The sequence below is a fragment of the Tupaia chinensis genome, unplaced genomic scaffold, assembly GCF_000334495.1.
Source record: "Tupaia chinensis unplaced genomic scaffold, TupChi_1.0 Scaffold000563_1, whole genome shotgun sequence".
NCBI classification, from domain to species: domain Eukaryota; kingdom Metazoa; phylum Chordata; class Mammalia; order Scandentia; family Tupaiidae; genus Tupaia; species Tupaia belangeri.
Window position 1 is genome coordinate 2695016 of NW_006160076.1, and position 21443 is coordinate 2716458.

At 38.2% G+C, this 21443-nt stretch overlaps 1 protein-coding gene across 2 annotated transcripts in view; it reads left to right on the forward strand.

Moving 5' to 3' along the window:
* ROS1 (ROS proto-oncogene 1, receptor tyrosine kinase) overlaps positions 1 to 21443 on the forward strand; it is a 157712-nt gene that overhangs the window by 18901 nt on the left and 117368 nt on the right. For both annotated transcript variants that reach the window (XM_006157868.1, XM_006157869.1), the window contains exons 7-16: positions 340 to 478; positions 3835 to 4036; positions 4685 to 4761; positions 6868 to 6990; positions 7249 to 7433; positions 8485 to 8582; positions 13433 to 13929; positions 15287 to 15499; positions 16246 to 16356; positions 17733 to 17911. In XM_006157868.1, the coding sequence (XP_006157930.1) occupies positions 340 to 478; positions 3835 to 4036; positions 4685 to 4761; positions 6868 to 6990; positions 7249 to 7433; positions 8485 to 8582; positions 13433 to 13929; positions 15287 to 15499; positions 16246 to 16356; positions 17733 to 17911 (1824 nt within the window). The remainder of the gene's footprint in view (positions 1 to 339; positions 479 to 3834; positions 4037 to 4684; positions 4762 to 6867; positions 6991 to 7248; positions 7434 to 8484; positions 8583 to 13432; positions 13930 to 15286; positions 15500 to 16245; positions 16357 to 17732; positions 17912 to 21443) is intronic.

Consider the following 21443-nt stretch of genomic DNA (forward strand, 5'->3'; position numbering starts at 1 on the left):
GAGCAAGTCCAGAAAAAAAAAAAAAAAAAAAAAGAAAACTTAGTCCAAGAAACCAACTATGTTAATGTAGAAAAATTTGAGTAAATCCTTGAGGTATGTACTGAGTAATTGAATTTCTAATTTTGCTGTTTTGGAGAAGAGACCTTCTATGTAATTTACACAGATTGATGTTTAGATGGCTTAGCTCTGAACTCTAGGTTTCAGCTTTGTCTGGTCTGGAAGCTCTGGATGGCCTGATATCCAAAATCTATCTTTCATCTCCAGACTAATCAGTGTTCTCAAGCCACAGTGTGCAGTGGCGATTCTGTAAATGCTGTTGATGCTCTCTCACTGATCTAGGCTGTGTCCAAGCTCTCATACGTGGTCGAACCCCTGCATCCCTTCACTGGATACATCTTTCGAGTGGTTTGGATCTTCACAGCCCAGCTGCAGCTTTATTCCCCGCCAAGTCCCAGTTATAGGACCCATCCTTATGGAGGTATGGTATGCACGTGTTGCTTATGAAATAAGGACATTATTCCAAGGCTTTGGTTTAACTCATTTTTATTTTAAACAACAAAATAAATCCATTCATTTGTTAATTGATCAAATCAATTGAGTATCTAATGGTACCAGGTACTGTTCTGGGTGCTCACAACACCTCTGTGATCAAAACAGACAACAACCCCTCCCCTTGAGAGCTTGTTTGAATGTTCTAGCAAGGGAAGAAAGCTATTTGGTATCTCCTTGACTGAAGAATGGTCCTTCTGTATCAGAAAAGGTTCTCTTCGACTGAGCTCACAGGTTTGGGAGGGACACATGGGGTTATGAAGGAGGAAGAAGACACCTGGCCGACTCCCCTGTTCAGTAGAATCAACCCTGATAATCAGTGGTGTGATGAATGTTTCAGCTATAAGGATGTTACATTCAACTCTTGCAGATGTTCATGTCTTGGTAGAGGAGAAATATTCTACGTAAAAACATAATAAATAAGTAAAACATATTGTAAGTGGGACAGTGCTTTGTGCTATGGTAACAGGAACATTTTGAGTGGGGTTTGCCTTTTAAAGGATTAGAAATGGGGACTGCAGGAGGAGAAGAGAGGCTGGTTGTAGTATTAAATAAGATGGTCAGAATAAGCCTCCCTGAGCTGGTGGGGTGGAGTTTGAGCAAAGACTTGAGGGAAGAGAGGAGGCAGCCAAGTGGATATCTGAGATTCAGTGGTCCAGGGAGAGGGACTGCCTATGGCCTAAGGTATCTCTGGCCAGCTCAAGCCAGAGCGGGGTGAAGAAAGCAGAGGATAATGAATAAGGTCAGACAGGTGGTGGAAACCAGAACATCATTTGCCCCAGGAGACTTTGGAAAGACTGTGGCTTTTACTCTGGGTGGAAGGAGAGTCACTAAAAGTTTGGGCAGAGAGTGACATGAGCTGATGTGAGCTGGTAAGAAGTGTTTGGATACTACTGATTACTTATTGTTATACATTTTAAACTTTTTATTGTCTAGGTTATAAACTTAATAAAACAGTAAAATCTGTAAAGAGTTACCTCCTTTCTTTTTTGGAAAGATGGTTATTTTTATATTATACTTTTTTGATTTTTTTTTAATATAACAGAGTTTGCATGTACTCATCAGAGAGAGCTAGAGACAGGGAAAGTGAGACACCACCCCTTGGAGGGATAGCCACACTGCTATCCCTTCTTCTTCATTATCCTCTTGGGATTTTGAGCACACAAATGTGTGCCCAGCATGATTTTCAAGCCACCAGGTCTGGGACTTGAACCTGTTTTTTCAAGCCACCATGGTCTGGGACTTGAACCTGTTTGCCATGCGGGAGTCCAGTACTTTAACCACTATACCACTTGCTGGTACCATTATATTATACTTTTAATACAAAATACCATTGAAGGGAAGGTCATGAACTTTTTTTTTCATTTATTCAAGTATTTTTTAAGCATGTATTATTATATACAAGATATTGCATTTCTTTTCATTTCTGGGTCTTTCTGCTAGACCTGCAAATCTATATACCCTAGGGTCTTCCAGACACTGTACTGGGTATCCTTTTCATGTATAATAGCTCAGGCTTCAGATTTTCTTTCACTTTCTAGCCACATCAAAATTTAGAAACTTATCTGTCTTATGCCCATTGTCTCATAGCCCTATTCTCTTTCAGCGATTGGAATTATATGGTTTTAGATAGTGTTATTGTTGCCTTTTTTTACAGGGGCCTTCCAGAAGACAGCTCCTTAGCCAAAAGGAATGATTGTTAGGCAAGGATACCAGCCTTTCAGGGATCATTTTTTTCTGTGGGGAGAAGATTTGGACTGTAATTATATCTTGCCATGTAGGGGCATTTAACTTCTTCAAAGTGAGGCAGATCATGTCTGGGTGTTGACTCTAATGAATTTGGTTCTTTGACATTCTGATTCCAATTCAGTGATTCCCTCTTCCCTGTTCACCAAGGTGATCTAAAGCATGGATAAGAGGAAGAATGTAATAATTGTGTTTGCTGAAGATTAGTCTGAGAGTTGGGGAGGAATCACATTTTAAAAAGGCTGTGAGACCAATTAGGAGACCTTTTAAAAATGCCCAGTGTGAAGCCTGCTCTATCTCATTTCTCCCAACTCCAATGAATCAGTGGTAATGCAGAGCATTTTCCCAAAGTGGGCAGAGGGAGAGAAGTCTACTTAACAGCAAGTGATATCAAAGTGTGTTTTTGATGGAAAGAGGAAACATGGATGGAAGATATGTCAGATAATTTATTCTCTGTATTTATTTAGTAAAAAATTTTATTTGCCAGAGGGTGCGTGTGCTGACCAGAGAGAGAGAAGGCACCACCCAGTGGGGTGTGGCCACATAGCAATCCTTTCTCCTCCATTTCTTCATTTTTTTGGGCCTTGGGAAGCTGCCATGTTTTTCAAGCTTCCTGAGCCAGGACTCAAATGGCAGTTAGTCATGTGGGATCTGATTCCTTTTTTTTTTTTTTTTTTTTTGAGAGGTTTTTGCTATAGCGCTCACACATTCACAAGAAAGACAGAGAGAGACAGAGAGACAGAAAGCGAGAAATCAACCTCCCCCCACCCCCAGGAGGTATGGCCAGGCCGCAATCCCTTCTTTTCATCACTGGGCCACAAGGCCGCCACTTACTTTCATTTCTGTTCTTAGTTAGATAGCTTCAAGAGCCCGAGTGGATATTTAAATCATTTAATGCATGCTCCTTTAATCCATTGCAAAGACAGGGGTGCTGTGAAGCTCAGTCAACCTGGATTCCTGGGAGCCCTGGGAGCTGGGATGACGAATGTATAGTCTGGGTCATCAGAACTGATGCCAGCAAAAATGAGGAAGATTGTTCTAATTTCAGTTTATCTAAACCCACATCTTCAGCTAGAACCAGTAAAGTTCCAGAACTCCAGTGAGTGAAAAGACCCCAGGACTTTTTTCAACTCATGTTAATCATTGACTCCAATTTTGTTCAGATTCTTTTCTCTTTCCTAACCTGGTTCCATCCCACTTATTTAGGTCTCTGGAGATTTTTAACAACTTTTTTCCTAGAATGCTTATGTTATTTGTATACTTCTACATATTTTTATTTCAGAAATTATAAGTGAGGAATAAGTGAGGACAATAACATTTGAAAGTGCCTTGGGAAAGTAGCCAACGGGTATAATTTAGGAATCCAGAGTTGCATCTCATAGATATCTTATCTCCTTCCTTCAACCACATATTTTGACTATTAACAAAAATGTTTCCTTTCTACTAACTACTCAAAAAATAAAAATTTTTCTTATTTTATTTTAAAAACACAGAACGTGTACTTCTTTCAGCTCACTTTGTCATCATTATCTCTTTTAGTTCCTGAAACTGCTCCTCTCATTAGGAATATTGAGAGCTCAAGTCCTGACACTGTGGAAGTCAGCTGGACTCCACCTCAATTCCCAGGTGGACCCATTTTGGGTTATAATTTAAGGCTAACCAGCAAAAATCAAAAATTAGATTCAGGGACACAGAGAACCAGCTTCCAGTTTTACTCCACACTACCAAATACTACCTACAGGTAAGAGCTGAGTGATGCAAAAGAAAATATAACCAGTATGGCTGCAGGCATGACACTTATTTAAGAAATACTGGCAAACGTAGTTTAAATACACTTTGAGAAATCAACTGACTCCGTACTGTTGGGTTGAACTTGTTGTGGTTTTCCTCAAGCTTATTGGCTTAGAGGATTATGTGATCCTAAGCAAAAGTGTTCTCAAGTGTTTTTATTATATTCAAAGAGTACTTAGCAATATGGGCTAATAAAGACATCATAAATACCATAAATGTAATGTCTTCATTTAATCCAACAGGTAAAAAGTAAAGAGGTGAAATTCTTAGTGGAATTTTTATTAAGTATTAGGAAGATTGTTTTACTGCTGTTAGCTTTTCTGGCCTTTACTAAGGCCTCTTTAAATTAGGTGAAGAATAGGGGTCATGTTGATAGCAGAGTTCAGTTTTTGACCTCCATGACCCTGAACTGTTCTATGGGGAATGCAAACAAGGATGTGATTGATGGTCATTTTAGTGCTGAGCAGTGGCACCAAGTAACTAGATATGTGATTGCCACATCATCCTTTAAATAGAATTGTTATTGCTCCTTCTATTTTTATCTCGTGTTCACACCATGCCATGTGAAACCTATCTCTCCAAATTGTTTTTGGAATAGGTTTTCTATTGCAGCAGTAAATGAAGTTGGTGAGGGGCCAGAAGCAGAATCTAGTATTACCACTTCATCCCTAGCAGGTATGGCCCAGAGCTGCTCCTTCTGTTAAACCAAAATGAAAGGTGGGAGGGGTGGTCTCATACCTTGTTGGTCCTGGGTCATCTGGTAGACCTCAAGACCCCACTGCATGTGTTCAGTGGGTGTTGATTTTGGGTATTTGGTTAAGTTTATGTTTTTAAGTGAATTTAGTATTTGACAGATTGAATAAGTGATTAAATTATACATTTTCATACTAGAATTTAGGAATTTAAGATCAGAATAAAAGTATTTAGGGATTTAAAAAAATGACCTCAAATAAATCTTTGGTTTTAATTGAAGTCACTAGTGATTGTGACTTTTTCAGTTATGAAATACATATGCATTTTTAGCCTCAATATCCATCTTATATCATGTATCATCATTTAATACACATCAGATGTCTTTTTTACCCCCAGTCTCCTTAAGATTTTTAAGTATGTCTGGACTTTAATCATTTATATTTTACCATTTTGAGTACACAGTCTACCATATTATCTTTTTTATTATTTTGTAAGTACCCTTTTTGGCTTTGGAAGTTTAACAATTGCCTTGACAGATTGAATACTTAATATATGATACCTATGTAAGCAAAATAATAAATGACAGTGTTTTCTAACAAACATTGAAAAGTTTTCCTCGGAAACTAGTGAACAAGTTTTGAGTAACAAAGACTCAGAATTTTAGGGGTCCATTTTCTATTTTCATCAGACCCTCATTTGCTCACTTGACCACTCCTTACCCTGATCTGCACTGAATCTGCCAGGTATCAAGTGTCATCTACTATTTTTTTTGGAGAGATTTTCACTGTAGGGCGCGTGCGCTCGCCAGACAGACAGAGAGAGACATAGAGACAGAAAGCGAGAAATCACCCCCCAGGGGGGATGGTCACGCCGCAATCCCTTCTCCTCCATTCTCCTCTCGGGATCTTGGGCACGTACGCACACGCGCCCGGCGTGAGTTTTAAGCCACCGGGTCCGGGACGCGAACCGCGGTCGACTACGTGGGAGTCCAGCGACATAGCCATTACGCTAACTGCTGGTTCCCCAGATGTCTTTTTTACCCCCAGTCTCCTTAAGATTTTTAAGTATGTCTGGACTTTAATCATTTATATTTTACCATTTTGAGTACACAGTCTACCATATTATCTTTTTTATTATTTTGTAAGTACCCTTTTTGGCTTTGGAAGTTTAACAATTGCCTTGACAGATTGAATACTTAATATATGATACCTATGTAAGCAAAATAATAAATGACAGTGTTTTCTAACAAACATTGAAAAGTTTTCCTCGGAAACTAGTGAACAAGTTTTGAGTAACAAAGACTCAGAATTTTAGGGGTCCATTTTCTATTTTCATCAGACCCTCATTTGCTCACTTGACCACTCCTTACCCTGATCTGCACTGAATCTGCCAGGTATCAAGTGTCATCTACTACCAGCCGTTAGTTCGTTGGCTGTCCCTAGACTCTAAGAAAGAAGTATTTTTGTTATGCAAGTAACATGTCCAAAGGGCAAGTTAAAAATAGAGCAGGGGCAAGGTTGTTGTTACAGTGATTATTGCATAATATTTATTAATTGCCCTAAAAGTGTTCACCCATGCATCTTGCATTTGACTCCAACTGAACAGGACATCAGGCTGAGTTCTTCAGCTCTCCAATTTCATTCCTCTAAGGTGTTTGTTTGCTCCTGCCTCAAAGGTAGAGATGTTGAAGATTACACAAAGACAACCAATGTCTGTCTATATATAGGTACTATGAAACTTCCCACTCTGATTTGGGGTGGACCACCTCTACCTAGCAGATTCTCTTGGCTAAAGAAATTAGCTTAATTCCTGTTGGGGCAAGGCTGTTGAGAATGGTGGTACCTCATGTGATATTATTTTGAAGGCATTCAGGGACATATAAATCTTACTTAATTGTCATTGTACTTTCTACCCTCAATCATGGAACAGTGTAGATTTTACCACAGATAAAATACCCTGGTGACTTTGGAAAAAATCTGACCATCCTCATTTAATTACTAGTCCCCTTGCTTTGAAGTGTGGTATTGATCTTTTTCTATGTTAGTGAACACATGGTTGGCCTGACTACACATCCTGTCATCTTTTCAGTACAAGAAGAGGAACAGTGGCTCTTTTTATCCAGAAAATCTTCTTTAAGAAAGAGATCTTTAAAATATTTAGTAGATGAAGCACATTGCCTTTGGTCAGATGCTATACACCATAATATTACAGGTCAGTATAATGGAGAGCAATGTTTCCTTAGTGTGAAAATAAAGATCTAGACCTTCAACAAATAGCTCTAGAAAAGTAGACTATTACAAGAATATTTTGTAATATTTCTAAAATATATTTTTCTAATAATCCAAGATGTGGGAGGAATTTAGAAGAAAACTTTCTTCTAAAATGAAAAAGTATTCTATCTTAATCTCTTTATGACATATTTTAAAAAATACGTTCTCTTTCATGTAACTTTTTTGTCCTGTTTTTTAGGAATATCAGTTAATGTCCACCAGCAAGTAGTCTATTTCTCTGAAGGAACTCTCATATGGATGAAAAAGTCTGCCAGCATGTTTGATATGTCTGACCTAAGGATTTTTTACAGAGGTTCAGGATTCATTTCTTCTATCTCCACAGACTGGCTTTATCAGAGAATGTATTTTATCATGGATGAACTGGTTAGTTTGAGAATTTAAAGTGAATATGAGATATTTGTACTAATATGCATATCCTGGTATGTATATTTACATATAACTTAATTCTCTCCTGCGATAGCTACTTGTTGAGTACTTAGTATGCTTTGGACAGTAGGTTAGCAATGAATCATAGAGCTAGTCTATAGGAGGATCTAACCTTCATCTCTTACTAGTCCTGACCTGCTATTGACATTTTTATTTGTGATTTTTGAGAGGCATGAGTTTATATTAATGATGATTCATCTCCTTGATAGGGGTGGTACTACTGTTATCAATGGCTAAGACTACTCATTATGAGTAAAGTTAGTCATGAGCATCATGTAATAAGTAGTGAGCACTTAAGTGGTTCCTGAGAATACAGTAGTACTAGAATCTTTGAGAAGACACAGTCTAGATGTGTTTCAAGCTGTATGTGTTTGAAAGGTACAGGCTTATAGCAATGAGTGAAGCCATCACTTCAACTGAAAGTCCATAAGCTTGGCTATAGTTTAAATGTCAAAAGTAGTTGAGTGTCTCCACAAGCCAGGAATGCAGTTACTCGATTTCATTGATGTTAATAGTACATAAACTCATAGGCTCTAGAATATAAACTGTTATTTAAGGGCTTTTTTTTTCTTTTATACTATAAGGCACATGCACTCACCAGAGAGAGAGAAAGAGAGAGAGAGAGAGAGAGAGAGAGAAAGAGAGGGAGAGAGGGAGAGAGTTAGAAATCATCTCCCTGGGGGGATGGCCACATCACAATCCCTTTTCCTCCTCCCTCCTCTCTGGATTTTGGGCATGCATGCCCACACACCTAGCAAAATTCTTAAGCTGCTGGGACCAGGACTCAAAACACAAAGCTGACCATGTGGGATACAGTGCCTTAACCTCTATGCCACCTGCTGGCCCCATTTAAGGGCTTTTTTTGTTTGTTTCTTTAGAACAGTATTCAGTGAGTAGCATGGTTCCAGGCAAAGAAGGCTCAGAAAATACTTGGCTAAATTGATTATGGACAGACTTTAATCCTACTGATACATTTTTCACTCTCCAGGTATGTGTGTGTGACTTAGAGAACTGCTCAAACATTGAAGAAATTACTCCACGCTCTATTAGTGCACCTCAAAAACTTGTGGCTGATTCATACAATGGGTAGGTGTAGCTTTGACTATGAATTCTCTTTCACTAGCTAAACTCCTTGGAAAACTTGCTTGCTAATGAACCATTATGTGTAATACCAGAAGAGTTCATCTATGCATCTCATTTCAGGTTAATTAAATTAAATTCAGGCAAAGTTTTCATTCTAGAACCAAGAGAAAATTTCTTTCAAACTTGAGCAACCCCTCTTCTAGTTAAGTAGTTTTTTCTCTCTCCTCTACAGCAAAATATGAGTATATTGGAAGAACTCTTACCTACGACTCAGGGATCTGGGTTCTAGTCCTGGATCTGTTAGTTTATGGCACTCAGGGTCTCACTGCCTCCTTCAACATTCCCCTTGAAAAGCCCCTCCATTGCATCCTTTTTGCCGAGCAATTGGACTCTAGTTTATCTCTCTGGACTGGTTCTTAAATCTATCAAGACATTGGTTTACTAAGAAAGTTATTGACATCCACTTTAGGAGACAGGTTAATAATAAGTAAAAATTTTCAATTATGGATTACTTTTTTCTCTGTTCCAAATGAAATATGTGTATTTTAGCTCAATTGTGGTGCTAAATTGTAGTAGGACCTTCAGCAAGTAACTTCATGTTTGTGACCATTGCTTAATCTGTACATAAAAGTAAAATAGTGATACTTATCTGGTTGGGTTATTTTGAGGATGAAATAAGGTGTTCGCTTTGAATGTATTTTTTGAGTTCCAAATGTACATTGATGTGAAGGTTGAAAGAAGAGTTATTTTGTTTTTATTTCCTAAATACAAGTAGATAACAATAGGTTAATAACTAATAAGGCCAATACTTTTCAGATTAAACTTTTTTCTTTCCTGTTTTCATTTTGAATAAAAAAACATATATTTCAATAACACTTTACTTTTCACAAATGGAACTTTTTGAAAAAATATTGCTCATTATTGATTTAAAAATCAAACTTTCTATTCATATTTATTCACAACTTGCCAGAGACTTCATTTAACATTTTAGGTTTGAATGAATTATTAAATTATAGAGTATATGAAAAATCCTGTGATTTAGGGCAATTTCTTTGAACTCTCTGGATCTTATTTCATTCATTTTTAAAGATCTAAGATCTTACGAGACGTAATATTCTTGTTGGCAGTTACACAAAATGACTCATTTTGAGGATAGTGGACTTCACTCATTAATCAGTCATTAAAATAGATGTCAGTGAGGTCTTCAGTGGCTCTTTTTTCATTAGAATAAAATTAATTTGTACTTAGATTTTGAATTGCAAGTAGAACTAATAATAATTATTACTATTTATGCTTAATACATGTTTCTAAGTGAATGACTTCCAATAATTCATTTAATCCTTTTTCAACCCTATGAGTTAGGTACCAGTACTATCCCAGATTTTGAGATAATGAAAGTGCAGCATAGGCTGGTTTAGCAGTTGTCCAAGATCACACAGCAGTTTTGCAATGAAACCCATCTTGGATTTCTTGCTATAGGGCCTGTCTTATCATCTCCTTGCATTGTAATTGGATAATTTCTATAAAATCTATGTGTAACACTTATAAACCCTTTGTCTATAGTATTCCTAAAAGATATTGAATGTTTGAAGTTGTTTATTTTCTAGTACTAAAAAAATATTTTCTTTATGCTATTATTTTTGCACCATTGAATTATTCCCTCATTGAGTTTGAACTTATAATAAACCTCTTCTCTTTCCCCTCTGAACAGTCTCTTTCTTTTCTCACCCCTTTTTTCTCTTTCAACCTCTGTCCCCTCCTCACATCACAGTTTCTTCACCTGCCTTCTCTTTTCATTTCCTTTTCACAGCATGTTGGGGGTTAAAGACCTGCACTCCTCCTGGCTTCTGTACAAGAGGTATAATCTTTACCCCAGGTAGTTTACTTTTATCCACTCTGAAATCCCTCCAAATTCCATCAATAATTTGAAATTTGGGAAACAAAGTCAGGCTATTAAGAGGCAAGCTATTTCTGCTTCTTGCCTGCTTCAACCCTATCTTAAGAAAAGTAACATAGCAGGACCAGCAGATAGTGTAATGGTTATATTGCTGGACTCCCACATGGCCAACTGTGGTTTGAGTCCTGGACTCAGAGGCTTGAAACTCACAGTGGGTGCATGTGTGTGCATGCCCAAAATCCCAAGAGGAGAATGGAGGGGAAGGGATTGCAGCATAGCTGCCCCCCGTGGAGATTTCTTGCTTTCTGTTTCACTGTTTCTCTGTATCTCTCTGATGAGTGCACATGCCGTATAGAAAAAATTTTCTCGGGACCAGCAGTTGGTGTAATGGCTATGTCGCTGGACTCCCATGTAGTCGACGGCAGTTCAAGTTCTGGACCCGGTGGCTAGACTCACGCCGGGCGCGTGTGTGTGCATTCCAAGGATCCCAGGAGAAGAATGGAGGAGAAGGGATTGCGGCGTGGCCATCCCCTCTGGGGGTGATTTCTTGCTTTCTATCTCTCTGTCTCTCTCTGTCTGTCTGGCGAGCACACGCACCCTATAGCAAAAACCTCTCCAAAAAAAATAAAAGAAAAAATTTTCTCTTAAAAAAAGAAAATGAATATAGCACCATATCTCAAAATACAGTTTATATCTCAAGGTATTATTCTAGCACAGGAATCTTGAGCATATTGATAAGGATTTAGAATAGTCATCAAAAAGAATAACAGCAGAATTGAATAAGAACAAAGAAAATGACTTGACAGTTCTGATGAGAGGTTGGAACACTGCCAGTTCATGAGGTTGTGATAAGAAAAATTTACCAAACAAAATTATGCTTTTATTAGCATCAGTCTCCAGGGTCACAAATTCTAAATTGGTTTCATTTGAATTCATGATTTGTTTTAGTTAAAATTTCATTTACAAATTTGATTATCAGAAAAATATTTTGGCAGTACATTTTCATGTCGTTGTTTTTTTCTAAATTGCCAGATGACATATGTGCTTGCTAGAGAAAGGCAGAGAATGAGAGAGAAAGAGAGGGAGAGAGAAAGCACCTCCTAGTGGGAAGTGTCACTCTGCCCTTTTCTTTTTCTTTCTTCTTCTGCTTTTTTTTTTTTTTAATTTGCTATAGGGTGCATAGACTTGTTAGGGGGAGAAAGAGAGAGAGAGAGACAGAGAGAAAGAGAAAGAGAAAGAGAGAGAGGAAATGAGAAAGCTTCACCTCAGGGGGGATGGGTGTGGCAATCCCTTCTCCTCCATTCTCCCCTTGGTATTGTGGGCACATAGGTGCATGAGCCTGGCATATTTTTCAAGCTGCAGACTCTGGAACTTAAACTGTACAGTTAGCCATGTGGAATCCAGTTCCCTTAACCATTAGGCTGTGGGACCAGTCCAGTAGTGTGTTTTCTTTTTCATTATTAAAATTACCTGTGGCCAATCTGTGATGGCATGCAGATACTACGACTGCTTGGGAGGCCGGAAGCTGCATAGGAGGCCTGGGTTCTGTTCCTGAGCCATCCTTAACATGGGGAGCATGGCTGCACATGCTGGCAATCTTAGTTACTTGAGGATCTAGAGCAAGACGGTTGCAGCACAGTAAGATTATCAGAAATACCTATGTCTGTGCGTCCCTTTCTCTCAAACGGGGGAGAAAAAAAAAGAAAGAAAGTAAAAAGATTACCTGCCTCAGTACTATGAGATTTGGCTCCAAACTAGGTGTGTTTCTTTGATTCTTCCTTCAATTCCTTTCTCCTGATTGTTGGATGATTCTCTCTAACTTCTTGGTTCACTTGTGGAAATTTCTTCATGGTTTAGAAAATGAGTAGCTCTATTGCCTGACTCAGTTGTGAATAGTCTAAAAGTTTAGTCCACTATCAGTTCAAAATAGTTATGCTAGATTGTTACAGCGAAATGATAATTGTGCAATTAAAAATGGCTTAAATATTTTGCTTTCTTTCATTTGTCATTCACAATGAGAAAATTTATTGACAGGATTAGACCTAAGATTTTGTTTATTTTGAAGGGAAGTGTTTTTATAGTAAATGACATGTTTAGCTATGTAAATTTTATATATGCTGCTTTCAAAATCTTTAAAGATACTTTATATTTTTAAATTCTATGATTCTTTAAAAATTCACTTACAATAGGGCCAGCAGATGTTGTGGCAGTTAAGGTGCTGGATCCCACATAGCCAACAGTGCAGTTTGAGTCTCAGACCCAGTGGCTTGAAAAACATGCCAGGCACATATGCGTGCATGCTCAAAATCCTGAGAGGAGAATGGAGGAAAAGGGATTGCAGGATAGCCATCCCCCTGGAGTGGAGAGTGATTTCTCATTTTCCTTCTCTCTCTGACTCTCTCTGTTTCTTCTTGGTGAGTACATGTGCCCTATAGAAAAAAAAAGTCACTTATAATAATTGAGAGACTAAGTACTGTAAGTGAGACTGAAATTTTCTAATGTTCCAATTTCTAGCTTCAATGACTAGACCATATCTTTTTTTTTTGAGAGGTTTTTGCTATAGGGTGCGTGCACTTGCCAGAGAGACAGAAAGCGAGAAATCACCCCCCAGGGGGGATGGCCACACTGCAGTCCCTTCTCCTCCATTCTCCTCTTGGGATCTTGGGCACGCATGCACATGTACCCGGCATGAGTTTTAAGCCACTGGTCCGGGACTCAAACCGTGGTCGACTACATGGGAGTTCAGTGACATAGCCATTATACTAACTGCTGGTCCTAAGACCATATCTTTAATAATTACCTTTACTCTTTTACACTGTGAGAGTAAATCCTGTACTTAGTGAGTCTAGAGATAGCTGATTCTGATTGTGCAATAGGATAAAGCAACTAGCTGAAGAGGTTATTCCTCTTTATCCTTAAATTAAATCACATAAAATTTCTTTTGTCCCAACACCAGGTACATCTTTTATCTCTTGAGAGATGGCATTTACAGAGTGGATCTCCCAGTGCCATCTGGTCGGGACACTCGAGCTGTGCGTATTGTAGAGGGTTTTATGTTAAATGACTTCGCAGTGAAGCCACAGTCCAAGCGAATCATTTACTTCAATGACACCGCCCAAGTCTTCATGTCAACATTTCTGGATGGTACTGCTTCCCATCTGATCTTACCTCATGTCTCCTTCACTGGTGTGAAGAGCTTTGCTTGTGAAAACAATGACTTCCTTGTCACAAATGGCAAGGCCGTTTTCCAAAAAGACTCTTCGTCTTTTAATGAGTTCATTGTGGGATGTGACCTGAGTCACATAGAAGAATTTGGGTTTGGAAACTTGGTCATCTTTGGCTCATCTGCCCAGCCATACCCTCTGCCAGGCCACCCACAAGAACTCTCTGTGCTGTTTGGCTCTCACCAGGCCCTTGTTCAATGGAAGCCTCCTGCTCTCGCCATAGGAGCCAGTAAGTGTGCTATTCCCAGGGTGGTTAGTGGTCTTCAAGGAGAGGAAGCAGTGAACTGCTTGGCATTATGATTCAATTTTTAGTGCCCACAAATGATTAATGAGTCTCCAATCAAGAGCAATTACTTAGCTTTAAAAAATGTGTTTATGCATTTGTTTTGCATTTATTAATTTTGCATTAGGAAGAACTCTTTACTTTCTATGTATCTCTTTAGAATGATTTAAACATCTATTGAGGAACCAGGCATAATTATAGCAAAGAACCAGGAGGCTAGAATACATAGGTTGACATTTTGTATCCATTGAGAATTTTTGCACAGTTTTGAGCCATTCCCTAAAACTCTCTGATCTTGAAGCTTTATCTCTGGAAAGGCATGTGTGGTGGGTAGCATCTAGGCTTTGAAGTCAGCTGCATTGGTTTAAATGCTGGTCTTGCCATTTATTAGCAGAATGACCCTGGGCAAGTTACTTTGCCACTCCGTGCCTTACTTTCCACTACTAAAAAAATGGAACATTAACGATATCTTTTTATAAGACTGTTGTACAGCTTAAATTAAGATATATAAATAGCACACATAGAACAATATATATGTAGCACAGAGGTCAACAATCTTTTTCTGCAAAGGAAGAGCCAGGTAGTAAATATTTTCAGCTTTGTGATCAAAGGGACTCTGTCACCAACTCTGCCGTGGCAGTGTGAGAACAGCTGTAATAATATGTAAATGAGTAACTGTGGCTGCATTCCAATACAACTTGATTTACAGAAACTTGGACCAGCCTATGGGCTGCAGGTTACCATGTCCTGGTCCCCTAGGTGATAGGAAGTATGTAGCAAACACTGACTCTTTTTCACTTTAAGACAAAATTATGCCTGTTTGCTGCATGTCTCAAAGATGGCTAAAATGAATAGGCAGTTTCTTTTCTTTTTTTTTTTTTCGTATTAATTAGGCTTCTTGAAGTAAGGTACTATACAAAACACTGGGGATTATATTAGCGATTCATCATTAAGCACTTTTTATTAAGAGCTTAGTTATACCTGATAGTACAGTATCATAGAGAACTCTTACAACAATTCTCTGAAATCAAGCATGTTACCCTGACTGAAGGACGGTCTTATTTGTTGGGAATGATTTCCCCTACAGCGAAGCAAAAGAAGCTGCAGGGGAGGAACAGACACTGCCCTAGTCTTATCATCACACTACGTCTGGTGATCAGTGGGATAAGAAGTATTACTGGAAGTATTACTGCCTGATTGCTCTCCCATTTAAGACGAGGCTGTAGATGAATTGACTGGCAATCCTCATTTGCCCTTGCTGATGTATTCTTGGTTAGTGATATTATTGAACTCTTCTAATTAGGCCCTTCCGCCTGGCAGAACTGGACTTATGAGGTGAAAGTATCAACTCAGGACCTTTCTGAAATCACTCATGTGTTCTCGAACATAAGTGGGACCATGATGAATGTGCCTGTGCTGCAGAGTGCTACAAAATACAAGGTCTCCGTGAGAGCAAGTTCTCCCAAGGGGACAGGCCCCTGGTCGGAGCCCTCAGTGGGTACTACCCTGATGCCAGGTGAGAAAATGTTCTGATTTAGAAACCAATACTGACAAAAGAAGGTTTGGCTTGAGTGTACTTTAAATTTCCTTGCCTGGAGTGTGGTAGGAGACATTAGAATGAGGGCGTGTTGACCTTCTGAGTGTGTTTATTATCTGGGATTTGGAAAGAAGGAAAGCACTGTGTGGTATTTAATTTATATTTTTAACTTGATATTTTAAAACTTTCCAAGATATTTTTGAGAAAACATTGTAATTTTTTTCTTTTTCTTCTTTTTTCTCATCATTTTTTGAGCAGTAACATTCCTGAATTCCGAAAGTTGTGAGAGTAGTTGAGAGGCTACGAATTATACTAATGTCTACCCTCTTGGCCAAAAGTAAACAGAAGAATAACTGCATGATTTATGCTGATATTTTTTATCACAGTTGCATATTGGTACTCCCAATAGGGTGACAGCAACCAGTAGCCAAATCCAAAGCCAAAAAAAAAAAAAAAATCTTCCATGACGCTGACACTGTTACGGATGCAACATTACCACATATTTCTCTTCACATTCAATTTCAAATATTTATGCAAAATATCAGAAAGTCTATTTGATATGATAGGAAATTCTATTAAACAGATATACTTATGTATATTCTTCTACAAATTTTTCAAAATGTTGTTATTATTTTACTTTATAAAGGAAATCTTGGCTTATAAGATACATACCTAAACAATTTGCTTTCTGTGATTTTTCTCTTAACTTCGTTTATACCAAACAGCCGCAGAACCACCATTTATCATGGCTGTGAAAGAAGATGGGCTTTGGAGTAAACCATTAAACAACTTTGGCCCAGGAGAGTTCCTATCCTCTGACATAGGAAATGTGTCAGGTAAACACCAAGTCTTGTGTTCACTTGGATGACAAATTTTTACTCATAAGGATTCTCAAGTTATTCAGTAAATCAAAAGAACTGAGCATTCAGGTCAAAGCAAAAGGAAAACATATGGACTGAACTATACTGCAAGTGATAATGTTAAGAAAACATCAGGTGTCAAGTAGGACTGCTATATATTAATTCACTAGATATGAAGCCGTTACTTTTGTATGGTCACTTCAGGAAGGCCTTGATATAATGCTCATGTATTTTAATTAACGTTGCCTTGCAATAATAGCCTATTTTATTCCACTAAGACAGCAATACTTAAATAATTTACTCTGAATTTACTGTTAGATAGCTATTTTATTCCACTAAGACAGCAATACTTAAAAATATTTTACTCTGAATTTACTGTAAGATAGTAGCAAGAAAATGGTTACTAGAGTTCTAAATAATGAGTAAGAATTTGTTGAGAAATAGAATGATTAAATAAGGAATGGGTAATTTTGCCTAGAAGAAATTAGAATGAAGAAAAGATTTTTCTAAGGTAGTATTGTGGGGATCTTGCTTGAATATAACATCTTCTGTAATTACCTAATTATTATTATTATTTTTTTGGTAGAAGTTTTTGCCTTAGGGCACATGTTCTTTCTGGAGAGAGAGAAAGAGAGAGACAGAGACAGCGAGAGAGAAAGTGAGAAATCACCTCCCTCAAAGGGAGATGGCCACGCCACAATCCCTTGTCCACTATTCTCCTTCTGGGATCTTGGGCACACACACACACAAGCTTGGCATGAGTTTCAAGTTACGGGGTTTGGGACTCGAACTGCAGTTAGCCATGTGGGAGTACAGTGATATAAACTCTGACATCTGCTGGCCCATAATTATCTAATTATTTTATCTACTTGCTTGATCATTAAAATACAACTGCATTTCTGAGCAACACAGGAGTTGGAATTAGGAGATAGTGTGGTACTAATGGAAGAACTGCACTTTGGTTTGAGACAAGACTCAAACCTTGTCTCCTCTTTTGATCTGTGAGGACTTTGGTAAAATAGATAATCTCAATAGATCTTGAGTTTGCCATCCCAGAGATGGGGTTAATACCTATTTGATATCTTTGTTTTAGAAGTTAAGTGAGATATATAAAGTGCCTGGGACAGTGTTTGGCAAGGAAGAGTTGCTCAAATACCTCTCTCCAGTTCCAGGAATTAAGATTTTGGTATAACATTACTGAAATATTCTTGATACATCGTTGTAGTTCTAGTGAATATCTTTGTTAGCATGTGCTTTAGAATTGCATTATAGTGCCTATGTGATTTGTTGATTTGCCGTGTTCTTGTTGCCATATGTGAAAAATAACTGCAGACAATTCACTTTGTTTTGAGACATGGACTGGTATAACAACAGCCTCTACTACAGTGACACGAAAGGTGATGTTTATGTGTGGCTGCTGAATGGGACGGATATCTCAGAGAATTATCACATACCCAACATTGCAGGAGCAGGGGCGTTAGCATTTGAGTGGCTGGGTCACTTTCTCTACTGGGCTGGAAAGACATATGTGGTAAGTTAAAGCCAGGCATTCTGGATGTTCTAGAGCCATGCCTACCTACTTGAGTGATTTGCATGTCATCTTCATAATGCTTTTTACAGCGTGTACTACCTATGCTATTATTTGTTTCATGTCATCTATAGATCACTAACATTAAAATTACATTGTGTTTAAAGGAAATTTTATATCACTATTTGGTGTACTATATCATTGTGTTTAAAGGAAATTTTATATCACTATCTTGTGTACTATACATATATACATATATATGTATAAACATAAATAAACAAATATATATTTATTTATTTTAGAGAGAAATTTTTGCACTTGTGGGAGATAGAGAGAGAGACACACAGAAAAAGAAAGTGAGAAACTATCTCCTGGGGGATATGGCCACACCTCAATCCCTTCTCTTGGGATTTTGGCACACACGCACATGTGTCTGATATGAGTTTCAAACTGCAAGGTCCAGGACTTAAACTGTGGTTGGCCATGTGGGAGTCTAGTGCTTCAAGCACTATGCTACCCACTGGCCCCCTAGTTATATAATTTTAATATCTTACAATAAATACATTAAAATGCTCACCTGAGGGTCAGTGTCCTGGTAGGAAGATGGCAGACTCCAAAAACATGTTTAAAAAAAGCAAGCGAAGGGATTAAGTTGCAAGGTGTGGACAGGGTTAGGGAAAATGGACAGGAGATGGCAAAGTATTCCCTAGGCTAGCAACTGTGGGAAAATGTAACTCCAGGTGTGCAGAGGCAATGGAATAAAGGGGAGAACCTGGTGAGGGCTGCAGCTATAGAGGAGTTGCTGATATGAGTTGTGTCGAGATGTACAAACCCAGTCTCTACCAATGTCTGCCACGGAGCAAGCTGAGGGAATAATTGCCCCAACTCCTCTCTCCTCCTGCCCACTGATTTCTGGTCAAAGCTTCCATTGGCTGAACTTCACTTGAAACCAAAGAAGAAGGGAGCCCAGTTGATGAGTCCATAGATGCCTGCTTCTGGGAACACAGAGGAGGGTGGAGAAGGGTGAAGAGCAGATCTAGAAGCAATATAAAGACATCCAGCACACCTGTGGAGTGGCATACTTTGAAGAAGGATTATCAAAAATTATGAGGGCACTGGCTTGACAAATGGTACTGAAATAATTTTGTAACCCAGAGGGCACAAGTACATTTGTTATTTTGTCCAATAGTCATTTACCTACAATCAGTGCGTTAAAAGTCTCAAGAATAGGCAAGTATATAAATAAACATAAAATAAATAATAAATAGAAGACATATCCTTGCTCCTGTTTTTGCTATAGGGTGCATACCCCTTCTAGAAAGAAAGAGAGAGAGAGAAAGTGAGAAATTGACTCTAATGGGGACTGCCATGCTGCAGTTCCTTCTCCATCCTCCTCTTGGGATTTTAGGAGGCACACACGTATGCCTAACATTGCTTTTCAAGCTGCTAGGTCATATGGGATCCAGAGTTTTAATCACTATGCCATCTTCTGATTCCCCTGCTCATCTTTTTTTTACATAATAGCTTTATTGATATATAATTCACAGCCCCCCAAATTTACTCTTTTATTGAGTAGAATTCACTGGATTTTAGTATATTCAGTGTTGTGCAACCATCGTCACTTGTCCCTGTTTTTTTTTTTATGAGATAAAATACTTATATGAAATAAACAGAGAAGTATTTGAAGTGCTGTGTTTAGAGAAAAGTAATATGATATAGTCCAAATTGATAAATGCCAAAGATATGCAAACGGAATGAAATTGAATGGGATTGCTCAGAGAATGCTTCCTATAATGAGTTGGCTTAAAATAACTTTGACGAAGGAAGCAGGAGAATGGATATAAAAACTGGTTTCTTGTATTTTCTCTGTCTCATAGAGTTTTAATTCTAGTACAAATTATTTAACATCATTAAATTCAGTTTAACTGGGAAAAGATGGGAAACAGAAATCTTTTATAGGTTTAATGTAAAGAGTATAAGAGGTAATGTTTTCAAGACTAATAAAAGTACAGAGCCGGGCCAGCCCTGCAGTCTAGTGGTTAAGGGTCCCAAATGGCTGACCATGCAATTAGAATCCTAGGCCCGACAGGCTGAAAAACATGCTGGGTACATGTGCATGTGTGCTCCAAATCCTGACAGGATGGAGAAACAGAGGAGAAGGGAATAGAGCATGACCATTCGCCCATGGGGTGCTTTCTCCACCCTCCCCCTCCCCACCATTTCTCTCTGACAAACATGCATGTATTCTGGCAGTTAAAAAGAAAAAAAAAAGCACAGTGTCTGCATGTAATAGGTACCCAGTAATGGTGGTAATTAATATTAGGAAGTACACCAATGAACAAGAGAGATTTTCTTTTTTTTCTTCATAAAATAATTTTAATACTCTCTGCCTGGGCTAGCAGCATCTTACACTGTGACATTCCTATACCTACATTCATTAGCAATGTCTCCAAGTACAAATGTTAAAAGCAGAGTAATTTAAGAAATTGCCTGAGCAAAGGTTAATAGACATTGTTAGATTATTTTTCTTCTTGAATCATTTTTTTCTGCATAGTAAATTGCAATTACATTTAAGTGTAATATTACTGTTCTATAGAATACACTTTGAATTGTGAGGGGTGGCAGCTCCCTATGAGAGAGAACTAGCATGTAAACCTGAACATTTTGAGTGATTTAAAAAAAATTTCAGGTGCCATGGATGGGAAAGACAAAAAATAATCCTGCATTCAAACCATAAAAACATTTTTCTAATCAATAAGAATAAAATCTTTTCAGGACCAGCAGTTGGCATAATGGCTATGTCACTGGACTCCCATGTAATCGACTGTGGTTCAAGTCCTGGACCTGGTGGCTTAAACTCACACGGAGTGCATATGCATTTGTGCCCAAGATCCCAAGAGGAGAACAGAGGAGAAGGGATTGTGGTATGGCCATCCCCCCTAGGGGGGTGACTTCTAACTTTCTGTCTCTCTGTCTCTCTTTGTCTTTCTGGCAAGTGCACATGCCTTATGGCAAAAGCCTCTCCAAATAAATAAATAAAAAAAATAAAATAAAATCCTTTCAGCTATCTCACTTATAAGGACTTATACATCCTTTTAAGGGGGTCCAGTCATATACTTTACAGGGAATCCTTCCCAGCAGTGTTTTGATTAAAAATAGTGACTCTTTTAACTCAACATAAATTGATTTTCCTTTTCTTTAGAGACATGAAAAGAGATAAGCTCAGTGAAAGCAGGTGCCATGTCTGCTGGCTTGTTTCTAAGGCTTTGCACACTATCCAACACATAATGATAACAAATATTTTTGTAGTAGAAGAAATGAATGGATAAATGCAACAATATAGTAATGATTGCAATAAATAATTCAGAAATTATTTCAGTGATTTTTTTTTTTGAGAGGTTTTTGCTATAGGTTGTGTGCATTTGCCGGAAAGACAGAAAAAGAAAAACAGAAAGCGAGAAATCACCCCCCAGAGGGGATGGCCACACCGCAATCCCTTCTCCTCCATTCTCCTCTCGGGATCTTGGGGTAGGCA